Consider the following 18090-nt stretch of genomic DNA (forward strand, 5'->3'; position numbering starts at 1 on the left):
GTGTTTGGGCTTGGAAACCCTATGCAGGAGTTCTCCCCACTCCCAAAACCCACGAAAATTTTCAAAAGTCATCTTAAAGCTCAAAATAAAACCTCAGGTTAAGGATTACAAGTGTCTGCCTGCATCATATTTAAAATATTCTTACTTCAAACTACAGGATTATCCTCCCTTTACGAACTCCCAAATTTTGATTGTAATTTCAAAACTTGAGCTTCCATCCACTGAAACTTGCCTGATTAATTAACAGAGCAGATTTCCTTTCATCTCAAGAAGAGTAAACCATTCAAACCATGGGCAGAATACTGACAGACAATTAGGAGCTTACATGTATGCATAAATTGTACTGATTTGGACTTGTGTGGGGAAATAACATTCTCAAAGTAACCTCTTATAATAATGACTTTAACTAGTTAATTACATAAAAGAACTATTAAATACTCTTCTCAACTGTGCACTACAGGTGACATGACATACTTTAAGAACTAGCCACATCAGTCCATGCTCGCCTGGAATCAACACATTAAAAATGTTTAGTCTTTTTTTTTCTCCTTTTCTTTTGTCTTTAATAAATAAAGTCTCACACAAAGTCTGTGGGAGAAAGACAATTCCATGAAAACACTGTAAGCATAAGCATAATCTCCTTCTCTGTCTACATTCTGAGCAATGACTTAAAATAACACACAAGTGAAGAGTCAGGAGAAAGAGATACTTATTAGAATTATGACTTTTATTTTTATTCACTAGAGCAACATTGAGGAAAGAATTTTTACATACAGGTTTTCAAATCAACTTTACAAGCAAATTCCAATATACAGTATTTACTCTGGCCTGGGTTAAAAAACCAAAAACAAAGCAGATAGTAAGAGTACCTCTTGTTTTAGCTATTACTGAATTTAAGATTTGGTTAACACTGGAATTATATTCGTTTTACGGTGGTGCTTTTACAGTTAAGTAGGCAGTGAGCAGCTTTACCACAACAGTGACTGATTTTCCTTGATAGCATCATTGTAAGATGACTATACTGAGACCTACCACCAGGATCATGTATTAAACCCACTCTGCTCAGAAAAAGCCTCTGTAACGAGATAAGGAATAGCTACGGAAGCCCAATTCAAGAACTGATTTCCATTTGTACAGCAAGAAAATGTCCATATTAAGAGGATTATGTGCTGTGCAAAACCAGAAACACTTCCCCCCCAACATGCAACCTACCCAAGTATGACACTTTAGAATGTGCATATGGTTGTGACATGCAAAGGAAATCACGCAAATGGTACTCAGCTTTCCAGCATCATTACAACAAATTGGCATTTAGATCAAGGATGAAATGAAGTTTACTGAGCAATGATGCAGTCTACTTGCTATGTGCAGTCTCACTGCTACAAGATGTAAAGTTGAGGAACACACATGTTTTTTGGAACTGTATCGAAATTCGGCGTTGTTTTGGATTTTCAGGGTCTTTGTGATTATTTGGAGAAAGTCTGAGATAATATTGCACTTCTTTTCTCAAACAAAAACATGGGCTGGGGCCATTATTCTTTCAGAGCTATGCTAGTCCTAGGGAATTTTAGCCATGGGCTTTGATTGGCAGTAGGAAGTGCTGGTTTCAGGGAAGGGGAAGGTAATAATAATCTGGCTGCATCTTCAGTGTTAAAATTCCACGGTTAAATTAAAGTCATTGCACAACAAAAACTCAGTACACTATATGAATATTTTTTAACATGCTAGAGTGCGTATTGATTCTGTGAAAGTGATGTGAAAATACCTTGGAAACAGCAACACTACCGGGGAAATTGGTTTCAAACAAAAGCCACACACAGCAGGAGGCATCTAGATTATTTTAGGCACAACTCCAAGCAATAAAGCTCATTTAAAGTGCAATTCTGTTCTTTTCTTTTGTGTTTATTCACTTGTTAAAACGCGTAATTGCCTCTGTACACACATACTGAACAGTAGTTTAATACTTTTGTGAATATTGCACAAAAGAATGAGAAATCAAAAACAAAGAAAAATGGCAATACATCAGTTTCATAAACCTAAAAAAACCCCCTGAAGATATCAAACACTTAAATTTATGCCTTTTGGATAACTGCACCAGTACTGATGATATATCTGCACCTTCCATAAGGTAGGTACGTTACCTGAAAACACTTAATCCCATCTGAGAAGCTCTACTCAGCACCCTCTCACCCATCACCCCCCAAACCCAAGTGAAGCTGCAAACTTCACTTCACCACTACTCTTCCAGTTGCCCATCTCCTGACAGGCTTTGCTCATACTCTGGACTTACTATACATGCAACAGAGCCTTCCCTGGGAAAGTCTGAAGAGCCAAAACATGGAGTTGTCTTTAGAGGGATGCGAAGTTAGCAGCTGAACACAAATACAAGTCAGGCTAGCATCTGTCTCATCCATGAGCAAATCCTGCTGTCTCCAGCTCATCATCTCACTAATCTGTCAGAACAAAATGGGGAAATGCTATAAAAAACCCACTATAATCTACTTAGGTTCCTTTAACATAGACACCCCCACCCTTGTATAAATATAACCTTTTTCTTCTGGAAAGAAAAATTAGGAACTATCTTTTTTATGAAAACCTTGATCATCTCAATTTTCTTTGCTTAATTTGCTTTGATCATCTCTCTCCTTAATTTTCAGTAAAGGTGCAGATAGATATCTATACTTTTAATGTAAACATAAAAATTTTAACATCACTAGATCAGGCTGGCGATACCTCCAGAGTAAGATGCAAAAGAATTCAGGATGAAATATCTCTGTCAATACCATTAAATGAAAATCATATTTTTTACACAAAATCATATACATGTAACAGTAAAATCAGGTTGTCTTCAAGAAAAGTAAACTTAAAAAAAACACCTTCCATCCATAGAAATCTACATGGACCAGAAAACAAACCAGGAATCAGATCATTCCCTCAGCAGTCTTTAAACTCCTGAGAAACACAGTTAGCTGCCAGGAGCTAGTTTTGGGGAATATAAGTCAGTTTTATTTTCTTATTGGAAGTAAATACTTACACTAAAGGACATCCAGTTCAATGCTTTTCAAGGAAATAAATTATTCCAGGAGAATAATTGTTACTGAAATCTCAAACTGTAGTTATTTGATCCTATACCAACTGTAACAATTAACATTACACTCCTTATGCCTTGCTCACATTGTCTTCGTCACAGTTCCCAGAAGGTCCTGCAGGTCCCTTATTTCAGATTGATACAAGTAGTTCTGAAATGGAACTTCCCCCCTACCCATTTTCCCCCCAGCCCTTTAATTTTTTCACTTCATTGTCAGTTAAAAAAAAATTAGTGTGACAAATTCAAAAACTTTCTTGAATATTAACTATGCATTGAAAACTCAGATGAGTGTTTTTTTCCTTCACCGAACTGAGGTTTCCATCAGGATACCCCTGGTTAAAGGACAGAAAAAAAAAACCCCCACCCAACCAGTAACATCAAAGAGAGTCATAGGAAAGAAGGGAAGAATGGTAGATGGGACATAACATCAAATTTCTGGAAAGCTTCACTGGATATGTATATGTTTAATTCCCATGACATGTCATGGTCCCACAGTGCACCATGATGGGCGTATATTTCCAGACTACTTTCAGAAAAAAATACTTCTCCTAAAGAGCACAAAAATGTTTGTTGGGTTTTTTTTGCTTTATTTCCCCAAAAAGCTCCTTCCCAGTTATCATGCACTTCTTCAGAAATTACAAAAAAAAAACAAAAAAAACCCCAAAAAATTACAAAAACCCAAAACCAAAATACACATCTCTGAAAAACTCTTAAGAGTACCAGCTCTGGATTAGGACATAATAGGATTGCTCAAAGCAAATAAGTGGGGTTAATTAATTTTTTTTTCCTTTCTTAAAAATAGTTGCATTTTTAATACAAGTTTTATTCTGTAAAATAGTTTCAAATTCTTACACATATGGCAAAGTTTGTGCAAAATTTCAAGTCAGGTACTTCAGAGCCTTTCGATATTAAACAGAACTCAATAAATACAAGTAATACAATAAAAGTTTAAAATATTAATTAAAATGCATGTTGTGCAACCTCAACATAGGTGTTATGGACCCCATATTCCCAGAGGCTCCCTACTTACCAATTCATAAGAGCCTGCATTGGAAGGTTTTGCACAAGTATCCTTTGCACTGCATTTTAAGAATCTACCCGGTAATGTGTCCATTCAACACAATAAAAACATACCACAATCTTTTAACAAATGATGATGTTTAAGCGAGAAGACTTGTTTCACCCTGTGAAATCTGCTTAATGTCAGTGAACAGTGAAAACGGGATAAATAAAGAACAGAGCAACTTCAGATTACAGCAAAACGAAAACAACACAACCCACCCAACCCATCAGATTAAATAACATTAAATATGTCAGTCTTGAGATAATGATAAATACAAGGATTTTTGCATAGGCCTCTGGAATACAGAGTCAGAATTATGGCCAATAAAACAGCTGCTAGTAAGTCTAACTTTCCACCACGCTGACCTAACGAGTACTCAGAACCAAGAAGTTAAACAGAACAGCAATTTCATTGTCTAATAACTCAAAGAAACAGAGGTAAGAAATAACTTCTGCCATCCTGAAATAGGTAGTGCAGCATTCTGGCATTTGTGGTCACCACAGACTTCAGCATTTGCTTAATTACTAAGACTGCAATACAATCTTTATTACAGACTTACGAGAAGATAGAACACTCTCAAGAGAAACTGCACAGCTCACAACATCAGCCTCAGAATGTCGCAGGGTGGAGCGTGCAAACCCTGAAAAGAAGCTGCTGTTTTGAACGTGGGCTCGGGATTTGCAGGCTGTGGGTCCGGCGGGCTCGAAGGCAGCCGCGACACAGGAAGTGGTTTGTTGTGTGGGTCGTTGGGTGAGATGTAGGTACGTCCTCAGTGCGTCTTTGGTTTAGGGAGGCGGGAATGCCGGCTGGAGGGCACGCTGTCCCCAGAATGCAAACTGGTGGGGTGTGTTTGCACGTTTTCCTTTCTCTGTACCAGTGGCTTTGGGATGTTAGACTTCAAAGAGGTGTTCTGAGGCTCCGGAGATAGTGGTGTGGATTTCTGACCGCTCACTTGCTTAGCTCTAACAAAGGACATAGTTGGTGGGCGAAGTTTAGACACTTTCTGACTCTGTTTACCCTTTAGGTTATCCTGACCAGATGTTGGCTGTAGCTGAGTTGAACTACTTAGTGGTAGAAGCTCACGTTCCTTGGAAGCAGCGGAATGATTTGCAGATCGTATGAGAACGGCCATTGTAGGAGGCACTAAAGCATTTGGGGGCTTTGCGATTCTTAAAGTCTTTGGCCGAGAAGCCTGGTTTGTGAACGAGGGCTGAACTTTCACAGGTAGTTCAGTCTGCACCTCTCTGGCATCAGCTCGTGTAGAGGTCTGAAAACGGGAACGAGATGGCAATGTACCTTCTTTATTACTCATCACCTCTCCAGGTTTTTCAGTGTTTTTGTTTTTCAAATTGTCCAAATATGATGCATTTTCATCTTTTATGTTTAACTGTAGGCTTGTTAAAGAGTTTACATCATTCAGGCTATCTGGGAGAGAGACATTTGCAGCATTTGGATTCTGATGATTGCTACTTTCATGCAGATCATGTGTAGGATATTCACTGTGGGCCTCGATATGTGGCATTTTTACTAGTTTTCCCTGGGCGAGGTCTGTGGAACTGGGAAGGCTGCTGGAAGGCTGTAGTACTTGAGGCTGTTAAAGAGAAAATAATACAAGAATATATTAGACCAAAAAGACACCAGATAACATTCTGAATCCAACGTGCACTGGCTGGATGTTTGATAAGGGCTGTACATCTGTTTTTTTTAAATCAAAACTTTGACTTCGGCAAAACAGGATGGTTCATGGGACGCATACAAATGGGACTTGTAACTTAAGGGAAAAAAATATATCAGCACTGAAATAAACAACAACATAAAAGACAAAAAAGAAACCAATAAGCTTAAAAAGGAAACATGAAAAGGCATGGTTGATGGTTTCACCTAAATCTGCAGGACAGATCGCTGGTGCCGATCAATTCTCACTGGAGTGCTCAAACCAACACCACGGCTATCAGGCTGTACCCATCTTTTAATTTTTATTCGGGGCACACTGAAGTTAACTATCCCAACCCTTTTACTGCAGAGGCAGGAAAGGTGTTTAATGGACCACATGAATTTATAGGGCACTTTTCTTGCCTTAGTGAGGCCAGAAAATTTGATGCAACTGTGTGGTAATCAGGCTACTGACTAGGCTTAGGGAACTGTTTTATCTTGAATTGATTTCAAATGGGCTGATAAAGGAACAGAGTACATGTGAAACTAGAGATCACATACTACTACACTGATAACCAAGGGATAAAAATAACTGAATGAAAAGTTTTTACATTTGATCAGAAGATACAATCTGATCAGACACGCATCAGACAAGAGAACTGCCGGTACCTCTTCTGGGTCATTTCTATTCTCTTTGCTCTTCCCTGTAAAAAGACTTGAAAGATTAATGTGTGCACTAACTTCACAGCCATATCCTAGACCTCAAACTTGGATACAGATCTTGGAAGCATTATTAAAACTTCTGCAATTCATGGCAGAACCCAAAACCCATTAAAACTTAAACTGCAGTTTAAGCAGATTTGGATGATTTTCTCATTTTCTTTAAAAGGAGGGGAACAGAACTACTACAAATTGTCATCACTCAACTACTTGAATTCTTAGCAATTGACAGATTGCATGTACACAGCAAACAGGCTTATTCTGATTCTTTATTAGAGAAATACAGCCAACAAAAAAGAAGCAATGTTTGTGTTTGAGAGATTTGACTAACAGCCACTAACAGTCACTTCAGTCACTTTCCTGAATTGTTCACAATTTCCAAATGAGAAAACCAATTATTTGTCTGCTCCTTTCAGCTCTTCTTAGAATCAGCAGGAGGAATGCAAAGATAGCTGTGCATGCCAGACTCCTGTTACATTTCTAGGGTCATAATAGGTCTCAGGGTTCTTTAAACTTTTCATCTTTTCCCTGGTAGGATTACTGACAACTGAATCCTCAAAATTCCTCATCAAAAAGTTTAATAGTAATGTGAGAAGAATCAAGGTTTCTCAATCTACTTTTTATTTAGTCGAAGTTTTTCCCTTTAGAATATACTGGTTCTACCTGTAAGCAAAGGCGAAATCTAAGCTGAACCAGTGACAGGTACATAAGTGCAAATATCCTGGACTGTCTGAACACAATTGTTTTGGAAACATGAAGAAGATTAAAAAAAAAAAAAATAAAGCAAAGCAGCCTCCAAAATGGTGTCAGATGAGTATCAAAACATCATTCCTTACATGACCCAAAACTAGCTTAGCTTTATGAATCCTTCTTAACCATACGTGATCCTAAATGAAGGAAGTACTAAGCACAAGGAATATTCAATATATTGAGTTACAGCTTAAATAAAATTAATCCTCCAGATATTTCTGTCATTTTCCAGTGTTTATGTAATGGGTTACAGGAGTTATTATGCTTCCAGCCTAGGAGCTAACAGGCAGATGTTAGCCAAAATTATTTACTGATTTGAGATCTCATCTGTAAAAACAAAACTGCTAATAATAAGCGCAGAAACCAAAGGAATATATACCTGATTCTCATACAAATACTTCAACAAATAAATCAAATTTTCTAATCCTACTTGAAGTAAAAAATTAAAATACTTATAACAAACACATAAGTGTCAAATATGGAAATATAATTGTCAGAAACCCTTTTCCCCTCACCTAGAAAGGGTTTCTAAATGCCAGTCTTCAAAAACACAGACAAATATCTAATCTGAGCATTATAAATCCTAATTTTATATCAAATAATCCTAGTTATACTGATCAACAAAATGAAAGAATGTGTAAGTTACAGAAGAAACTAAACTTGTACGGAAAGTTGAGTTAAACACAAACACATCTGAAACAGAACAAAGCAGCAAGCTTTCATTAATGCTATTTCGAGTTCTTTTGACAAAGACTAAGTAGTCTTGAGCTTTTCCCTCTGGGTAACTTTGCATTTTACATATAAAACCAGCCAAATACGTGTTTTACTCATTATCCTTCATAACCTAAAAAAGTCTAAGCAGCTTAATATGTAGAAAGTTAGCAATCCAAAGGTAGAAAACAGCTACATGCTCTGAATTATGACACTAAAGCTCTGCTATCATCTTTGTGAAGTTGTTTTAGAAACACTGTTTTTTAATTTTGTATTTCTACTCTAGTTCTGTCCAATTATCATTAGAGATTTTAATCTTTTCAAATTGCTACATACATTAACATTCAAGATGACACTGAAAGCAGCAACATGCCACTTGCACAATATGCAAGTAACAGTTCATGAGGTATCTCACACTGACAACTGCACTACTGTCACCCACAGCTCACAGCTTTGTCTTATACACAAGTTTTCCTTTTATTAAGGAAGTCTTAGAAATTATGTTTCTAGTAAAAAAACCAAAAACAACAACAAACCAGTTGAAGGATTAGTACGTGATGAATTCCACCACAAGAAGGAGGAGAAAAGATAAAGAAGCATTCTACCTTCCAGGCATAGTATTTTATTTCATGGAAGTCTTAAAAAAAGGTTGCCATCTGCATTGCTTTGAGTGCACTTCTGGCAATATTTTTAGGGGGGACAGACCCCACGACTGCCGTGCTAACCCGACTTCTTTTTGTGTCCCACAAAGAAAACGTGCAGGTGGACAAACACCTGCATTCCTCTGGGATGCTCCTACTATGCAAATTTGGACTTAAACATTTTAAGTACAATTTAACTGAAGAAAATGAGTTTTCCCCAGCCTGAAAGTACATTACTGGAACAGGCTCCCCAGGGCAGTGGTCACAGCACCAAGGCTGACAGAGTTCAAGAAGCATTTGGATGGCACTTTCAGGCACAGGGTGTGACTCTTGAGGATGGTCCTGTGCGGGGCTAAGGGTTGATCCTCATGGGTCCTTTCCAACTCAGCATATTCTAGGATTAGACAAAATGCTTTTTGCACGTGCTCCTTTCTGCACAAAGAAACAGATTTTTCTGTACTGGCAAGAGCTTCAAAGCCTTGCAAATATTGACACACTAATCAAAATTACTCAATTACAGTCCCTACCTCAGTAGCTTAAGAGATTTTTCTATTATTTCTATCAAGTAAAACTGGTTGTTACACCATCCAGAGAAAAATGACATCCATGATGAAGATTACCATTACTGCTCAGTTATCAAACTACTGAGACTGTATTAGCTTTGTGTTGGAAAACTGAAACAGGTATTGTACTGATAAAGAAGTTAAATCAACGTGGTCATGACAGTGGTATTCATTTGAAAATTCCCTTCAGTTTTGCTTTGCTTCTCTCGATCTGCAACTCAGTTCCCTGTGCAATACCTCTGTAGAATGAAATAAAGGCATTTTCTCCCTGCAGTATCCTGAGGAACAAGGGAAGTGATGCAATGAAAAATCCGAGAACTGCATGCACATCTCTCACAGACATGCATCATGCACAGGGCAAAGGAAAAACCCAACAGTGAAAACGCGTGGGGAGGAGATGGGAATAAATCTGAAGTTGTACTGTACCACGCTTTATCACAGAAGTAATGGACTAACTTCTCAACTCCTTGCCAATGGCATAATGGGAAAGCAGAGACAAGAAAAAGACAAGGACAATGATGTCAGAGGACCAAGACAAAACAATGAGCAATTGCCATGACAGAACTGCAACTTTTCACCATTTCAATTGCAATTACCAGGTCCCCCCTCGGTTTTTAATCCTCCTTCAAGAAACAAAGGTAGCAATAGTGTTTAAGTAATGCAGTACAAATAATACTTATAGCAAGACCTGCATGGAATATCTTTGCTCTTATAACTTCAAGTTCTTTAACACAGTTAATCTCTTACACTCCAAATACTGTAACTAGAACTTGTGTGTATCCTTACAACTGTACACATCAGAAATATTTGCATCCATGCACATACATGTTAGATATCTAACAATGAACAACAATGTCATAAAAACACTGCATTACATCCTTGGATCATGTTGCCCATACTGTCAATAACTCCTCTTTCTACCAACTCACAAGTTGGAAGAGACTCCCAACTCCCATGGTTTGTTTTTGGAGAGGGGCAGGGCAGAAGGGACACAAACAGTGCTACATAATTTTTTCATTTCCTCATCAGTTCTGACATCCCTCATCTCACTGCTTTGGCACAGGATAAGCTGTCATTTCAAACAAAGGTCTGTGCAGACACAGCCCTACTGTAGGGCTGCATTGGAAAGCTCTCATTTTCTACCTCTGGAAAATGTCAAGATTTCACACCTTAAATCTGTAGCATTTGCCAGTACCTTAATTTTCAATTTTTTTTTCCTCTCTCTTTTATGTAGCTATATTATATGTGTAGTTCAACACTGTAAAATGGGATTCTGCAGTAAGGAGTACAGCTTCAAAGAATGATACAAAACAACCCTAATTTTTTTTTTTAAACCACCACTCATCACAGCATGAGAGTAGTAAAATAATCAGTATTATGTCAAAGCATATTTTTTTTCTGCGTAGTCCGTATAGAAATCCCAACTTAGAAAGACTTTCACAAAGAAAAATTACTCCAAGTAATATATAACTCCATCAAGGCAAGTATTTCATCCATAATTACAGACATATTTGCAAAATTAAGTTTTGTTTGCAAACATACTTCATTAGGTACAAGAGACACTTCTCTTGCAGTTCAATCTACAAATATCTAATTTGGCAGAAGGGAGTTTTACCTAAAAGACATTTCTTCATAAAGGTGAACACTTAACTCTCAGAGCAAAAGTAATTACATATAAAAGACAGTAATGTAATGATTTCAGGACATTTTAATAATATGTCACTTTCTTAACATGAGTCATGTAACTTCCTTGCTAATGCTCTGAAGCAGCTTTGTTCTGCTAACACAAACACTTTGTACACCCTACAAAGAACCTGAATTGGTTAAAAAAGGTTTGGAAACATTTCAGTGTTGAGAAACCTTTTTTAAAAGAAAATGCATGAAAAAGCACAGCCTGGACCTGATTTCTAGTCACCATGCATACAGTAGCTTTCTTTCTGGTGACAACAAGCTATGTGTCACCTGCTAGAATTGCTTAGATTACCTTTATTTGTAATGCTTACACACAAAAAGTCTAAATGCTTTTTTCATGAAGTGCACAGTAAGCAGAGATGTGAACAACTGCAGTGCTTGAGTAACAGAACCGTTTTCATCAGCGTTTCTGTGTGGAGAAGCACTTGGGACAAGGGGCCTGGAGAAACTGGTACAATATTCTTGTATTACAACATGAGCTCATAACTGGTTCCTTACCAATGTGTTTTCTAAGTGTTGTGTTTCTAGAGCTGCATCATTAAAGCTCCAGAATACAAATGGAAAAGTTTTTAATTATATTGAACAAAGTTTGATATATTCTATAACCAAGAGACAAATAAAGGACCATTACCCAGGAGTTTAGTTCAAGACACATGGGAATTACAGGACCAAAATTATATGGTTTTTATTCCTGAAATGACAAAAATCATGTACTATTATCAAAGTGTTATGAAATGAAAAGTGCTGAATTGCTTCCAAGGCTAGTGAAACAACATAAAGTTAATAAATGTGAAAGTATTAAAAATTAATTGTCACTAAAATTGAAAAAAATACATCCAATTCTGAAGTGTGTTGAAGTGCAGTGACATGGTAAATCCCTAGGGCAGTTCAGCAGCAGGTATATGCTGACATGGTAAATGGTGCTAATAGAGAAGAACCATAAGCCTACAGTAGTGTTATAATATTACCTAGCAGGGATATATGACCTGTCCTGTACAGCAGGAGTGAAAATTATATTTAGTTGTTTATGTACTGTAATATGAACAGTTTACCCATTTATACCCCTATAATCTACAGTGCTTGTAAGTGATCTATGTGTTCATCAGCTATCAGAAACCTGCAGTATTCACAGACACAGATGATATTTAGGTTCGGGACCCAGAAATTATAAAAGAAGTGCTTGAATTCCAAGTTCTCCAGACAGAAAACACAACTGGACAAAAGCTGAGACTACTTCACATTCCCATCACCTTCTCTATATTACTGCAAAAGAACACTGACAGTGTCAGTGTTTAAGGCTGTGATACCCAGCTCACCACTCGCCTCGAAACCCCACAGTTGGCATTTCTTACCAGCTCGAAAACCTGCAACCTAAAACCACTGAAACAAGTGGGAAAGAAGGATACTAGTGAGAATCCCAGTAATGTTCTAATATATAGAACTCTTCACACAGTGATAAATCATTGATTTCACAAGAATGTTGTTAAAAATGTCCAAGAACCTCATAATTTACACTGTATTTTTATTCCCAGTATTTATCTTTTGATTAAACCTAAGACTTAATGAAAAAAAGCTATGAACACTCTACTAAAGGAAACTTATTTTCCTAAACAATATGTTAATTACAGTTTGGATTAATTAATCAAGGGCCCACTTTCACCTACTTTATTTTCTTTACTAGTAATTCATAGAATTGAATATATAAGACGTATACTAAAAAAAATCCAACCTGCTTTAGTAATAAAAATTTGCTGTGGAATACTGAATAAGAAGCCACTGTCGTTGGTTGAGGAATGAGGCTGGGGCTCAGCGTAAGAGATCAGCAAAAAGTTTTCTCCTTCAGTGAAGTCCCTGTGAATGATGTGACACCAGAGGCTCCCACTGGGCAGCTCAGACACCATCCTCTGGTCTGACTCTCCAAACTCTAAGCCCCAAAACCGTAACATGTATACACTCTTCAGGTCTAAAACTAGCTCTTTAAACTCAGTCTCTGCTGATAGGACAGCAAATCAGCCAGGCTGTGCTACTGCTGGCCCTCCACTCAGTAACAGGTGAGAGGATCATCAGTTTTAGGGGTTTTACGTTCTTTACACACACAGAGTCCCACATCAGACACCACAGGAAAATGAAGCACACCCCTTATTGCACAGAGAAAAGCCCATGAAATAGACTGTGCATTCCTGATGAGTTGTTTAAATGACATTGTCACAGAAATGCCAAGAGAGTATTTGAAACACAATTTAAAAAACATAAGATTTTTTTTTTCCTTGTAATCGAATTAACTAAGGATTATTGCAATCTGAAATATGTGTAAGCTTTGTTTTCCAAGGTGCAGTTTACTCTTCAGATCTCCACTGGCCCTGGAAATCTTACCTTGTTTTCATAATTTTACTTTTTCCTTTATTTCTTGTCCAAATACGCTCTTGGGCTTTGCTAGGCAAACACTGTAATTCTCAAATTACAGTACGTTCAAAAAATATAACTTTAGCATTATGAAGTAGTTATATTTCTTCAGACACTTATCTGTTTATAATGCAATACCAAAGCACAAAATAAGACTTACCATTTCTCTATGTCTACGTAAGCATACAGTTTTAAAATCAGCAATTGTCTTTTGTTTTGCAGATCCAAGCCAAGAGAACAAATGCATCTTTACATCAGCCCACATTGTAGCTTGCACATAAGGAATGTTAATAAATCATGCAAAAGTTGTGCAACAGCCACTTCAATGTATTAAAAGCCTTTTTACAACAAATACCAAGAGAGGAATAAAAAAAAAATTAGTTTGAGTGAAGCCATTCTGAAAAGGTAAGAAAACTTCTTGTGAGAGACAATGAGACTTTCTCACCAATATTTTTACATACAGCCACAAGGTATTTATGTAAATACATCCACAAATGCAGGCGTGCAGACGGATGAGCAAACAGAACACACACAAACAGGAGAGTGTATTACGGCCATGGAAAACAGGGAAAATGCAGCAAGCAAGATTTTTATGTTAAGACAAGACCAGAAACAAGGGCCTACTCGGGTTTGCCTGAAAAACTGCTGAGGTCTATCAGCATTTAATAACTGTTATAAAGCTATAAGTTGGAGCTGCTTTACGCTGGCTGAAGGATTGAAGCATGTTGGTTAGCCACAGACTATCGTGTGTGCCTGGAAATGTGCCTGAGAGAGGAGGATACTACGAGATGAACAGTGCGTGCAAAGGGGAAGCTTCTACTGGAACACGGTGAGGGAGATGAGTGAGAGGTACAGACTCACTCTGTCTGCGGTGCGGTGGAACAGTCCGAGGGATGCCCTGGAATGAGCCCTGCCAGGGAGAGAAGGAGGGAGCAGAATACCCACCCTGTGCAGAAAGAGAGAGGGGGAGAAGTATAATAAAAAAAGAGAACAGGGAAAAAAAACAAGACACCAAAAAGCCACACCATTTTTTTATTTTTCCCCACAGAAAGGTATCATTATATTTCCCAGTTGTCCAGCTTTGTAAAAGCAAATGCTGCATGTTACTGAAGCCCAGAGGAAAAATGACATCATGATGTCTTAAACTAGTCATAAATCTCACAAGAACCCCTCCATTTTTATTCAATACATAGGTACACATTTCTTTCAAAGATGGTTTTATGGGAAGAGTATAGAAGCTGAGTTTTTCATGTTAAAAATACATGATAAAAATGTATTTATACAGTTTTCAAAAATATTTTAGAAATGCCTCACCAAGCAGTACCTTGCTTAGTTCTAATCTAGTGGAAAACCAATCAGCTTTAGTTTACAACATGAAAATTCTAATACATAGAAACAAATTTTCTAGCAAGTCCTGGTGCTTTAGAGTCCACTCCTATTTTGACATTATTATTGAACGTGGAAGAGGAGAGGTGACATAAAACTGTTCTCCTTGCACTTTGCTCTTGGAGCTTTAGTCTTCCATTAAAGGATCAGAGAACTGTGCACATCTGTGGCATGCAGGGCTTGCCTGTCAGATGTCTCGGATCACCACAAGTGTGACACACTGTGGTTGCTGCACTCTCAAAACAAGAAAAAGTCATTTTATGCAGTGTATCCTTTTCTCCATACCCTAACCTTTGAAAAATCTACCAAAGCTGCAACTTCACTCTTAAATAACCATCTTGATTTCCCATTTCAGCAGGACAGACTTTACAACTCCTTTACTGTTTGAGCAGCTGAAAACTGCTTTTATAAGTTCTGGAATACTGGTACTGACAGTGACAACTGCCATTGTCTCCTGGCCAACAGCAACCAGTTGTGGCTACTGTTTCAGCCAGGTGGCTTAAGATACTCGAATGAACACCTGTACAAAAAGAAACAGGAAGCCACTTTGCCCTTTCTCTCCAGTTTCTCTGCTGCATATCAGCTGCAGATCATACTGCCAGGGCAGCACAAACAATAAAGTATTTTCTCTCCATGCTTCTTTTAATGTAATGTTAAAGATCACATTACTTCTATAAATAAATATTCTGCTTTTATTTATCTTAGCGAACTTTAAACATGTCCCTGATCTTCCAGTTATCCTAGTTAGGTATAATCCACCACTATTCCAAGCTTCAGCACTGCTAAGATGTAACTTCACACATTTAATCACACATTTAATCAAGTTTTAGAATCAGCTAGCCAGAACACTTAATCTAACATAGGAAATAAAGGGAAAAAACTGACAAGATTGCTTTATTCTTCTTCAGAACCTGAGAAAAACCAATTATTGGACCAAAATCTAAGGGAAAAAAATGAAACAAGTTCTTCAATTTGATTATCTCTAGATGGAAATATTGATTACCTAATGTCTTCTTCCAGTCCCCTATCAGTGGAGGACAACACAGTTTTTAACATCACAGTATTTAGACTGCTAAAACAGTACTAGTTTCAGTCAAGTAATATGACAAAATATTATAATGTGTTGCATCAGCTGAATAGGTATTAAATATGGAAATATTCCCGGGAACAAGATTAATCAATCAGCGATTGATGAGAAAATGATCAAAAGCTTTGGATTTTCCCAGCACCGTACCAAAGAACACTATATTTTGCAGGCTTGTTCACATTTCATCCTAAATTGTGTCAGGACAGTAGAACAAAAAATTCTTTCCATTCTCAAAAGATAACTGAATCTCCACATTATCATCAAGAACAAGTCTGGTTTTGCACAGACTTATCTGAGTTGGCAATGGGCTTTTTTCAGATTTCTTTGAAATTTTTAACACATTAAGAAGGGAGGTGAAAATTTTATATCCTTTCCCTTCCACTCTCTGAAAAGAGAGATTAAGACAAGCACAAGCCAGCTGAGCTACATAACAGTTATGATACTGTTGTAAAAGCAATGAAATATTTACATGTCTTGATAGACTCAGGAAATTTTTAAACATCCATATTAGCACTTCAAAGCACAGCACTAAGTACAGTCTTCTCAATAATTCTTCATGGTATTTTATCATCACTCTGACTGAAGAAGTAAATGAAGAAAGCACAAGTAACTTCCTTGAGTCTTTTGCCTGCTAAGCTGAACTGCTCTCCAGGCATGGTGCAATCCCCTTCTCCCAAATACTACAGTTGACACTGTTCCATATAGGTAAATGTCAAATAAATGCCAGGGGTTTTTTTGTGAAACAAACAAAAACTCAACAAAAAAAAACCACCAAAAAAAGCCCAAAAAACAACCAAACAAGGACTGTTCAATTGTACATCAAACAAGGTAATTAAAATCAAAATCAATTGAACCAAGTAAGAACCAGGAAATACAGCACTGAGAATTTATTGAGTGTTATGGCCTACACTGATTTTACAAATTATAATGGATGTACAGATGCCATTGATACAGTACATTAAGAGTACTATCTGCAAATAAGCCTGGTTTATGAAAAGATTACTTTTCCTTTAATAGTATTTATTGCACAAAACTCCAGCAAATTTATCAAGGTTTCTCCTTTAAACAACAATTCACATTCATCTCCTTATATTAGTCAAATGTTTACTGAGGTTCCCAAGAAATCCAAAGAAGAGGAAAAAAAAACAGACTAATAAACACATATCCTCAGACAATGGTGCATCTTCAAAATACACAGATTTTGAATTTTTGAATTTTGAACTTACCTCAGCTTCTATTAAAAAAAAAAAAAATAAAAAACCCCACATGTGATGGGATTCCTCTGGGTTCTGAAGAAACTCCTTCCACTTACACTTTAATGTTAGACAGTAGTCAGAACAGTTCCTCCCCTCAGCTGCTATGTGCATCCAGTTACTTCACTTAAATCCCATTCCTCTCATTTCCCAGATACTGGAATTGTGAAACAGTAAAAGTATCCCCAAAGGGAAGCGAATCACAATTTAAAAAAACCCAGGAGACTCAGGAGTTGAAAAATAAGAGCAGCTGAAATAAAGCAGCCTCCAAACCAGCAAAAATGATGAATGTTCTTCAGAGATCCGGATGAAATGTACTATTGCTGCCAAATGCTTTAGGAAGTTCTGACTCCAACTGCACTGGGAAAACCTGTTGGCTGTCGTTTGTTTTTTTAAATGCTACTAGGAAGACTTAAAGGCCAGAGTTTTCCATTGCTATGAGCAAACCTCAACCTTAGAACAAGCAATCACATGAACAAAAGCAATTGCTCCTAGCAGAAAAGAGAAATATTTCTAAGCTAGTGCTGCACAGTAATTTTAGCCCAACAGACAAATATTCCAGCTCTTTTCCCAGGGATACCCCAACATTTTTTTGCTGCAGAAACACAAAGATCCATTTTTGTCCATACAACTGGAGCCTTTGAGAACTCTGAAGAAGAGATGATTTTGGCTGCGTCTCACCTAGCACTGCCAGCTGTCTCACACAAACTCAGAGTTCCACGTCATGAACAAACCTAGAGTGACACACTTCAGTGTCAGTGCAGACAAAACATTTTTGCAGCAGACTCCTCTTGCTAGCCTAGCACCCAGAAAGATTATAAATTAGCAGTTCTGACATGCAGTAGTCTTTTTGAATGTATTCAGATAAAAAAAACCCAAAAAACCCCCAACCCAGTCTTATGTGCTGGTTTACACTCAGCCAACAAGAATTGCTTGCGAAGGGTTCAAGGGACCTCTCTTCTGTGGATGTGCCTACCTGTCATGCAGTCACAGCACAAGACACAGGTGCACAACATGACCACCTGGTTGAGCTATGGCTCCATCTCACCAAGAAGGTGTGTAAGAATGGACCATCAAGCA

General features: G+C 37.5%; 1 protein-coding gene across 8 annotated transcripts in view; it reads right to left on the reverse strand.

Annotated features, from left to right (window-relative positions):
* Positions 1-706: 706 nt before the first annotated feature.
* The window catches only part of CCSER2 (coiled-coil serine rich protein 2), a 65685-nt gene continuing 48301 nt past the window's right edge, over positions 707-18090 (reverse strand). For 3 of the 8 annotated variants that reach the window (XM_051799790.1, XM_051799791.1, XM_051799788.1), the window contains one exon: positions 707-5742. In XM_051799790.1, the coding sequence (XP_051655750.1) occupies positions 4921-5742 (822 nt within the window). In that variant the 3' untranslated portion in view covers positions 707-4920. Of the gene's footprint in view, positions 5743-9615; positions 9656-14145; positions 14231-18090 lie in introns of all 8 variants that reach the window. The other 5 variants (XM_051799794.1, XM_051799792.1, XM_051799795.1 and 2 more) reach the window with 3 other exon arrangements.

This window comes from Manacus candei, unplaced genomic scaffold (genome assembly GCF_025592945.1).
Source record: "Manacus candei isolate 608988 ecotype Guabito, Panama unplaced genomic scaffold, ASM2559294v1 h1tg000050l, whole genome shotgun sequence".
Classification (NCBI taxonomy): domain Eukaryota; kingdom Metazoa; phylum Chordata; class Aves; order Passeriformes; family Pipridae; genus Manacus; species Manacus candei.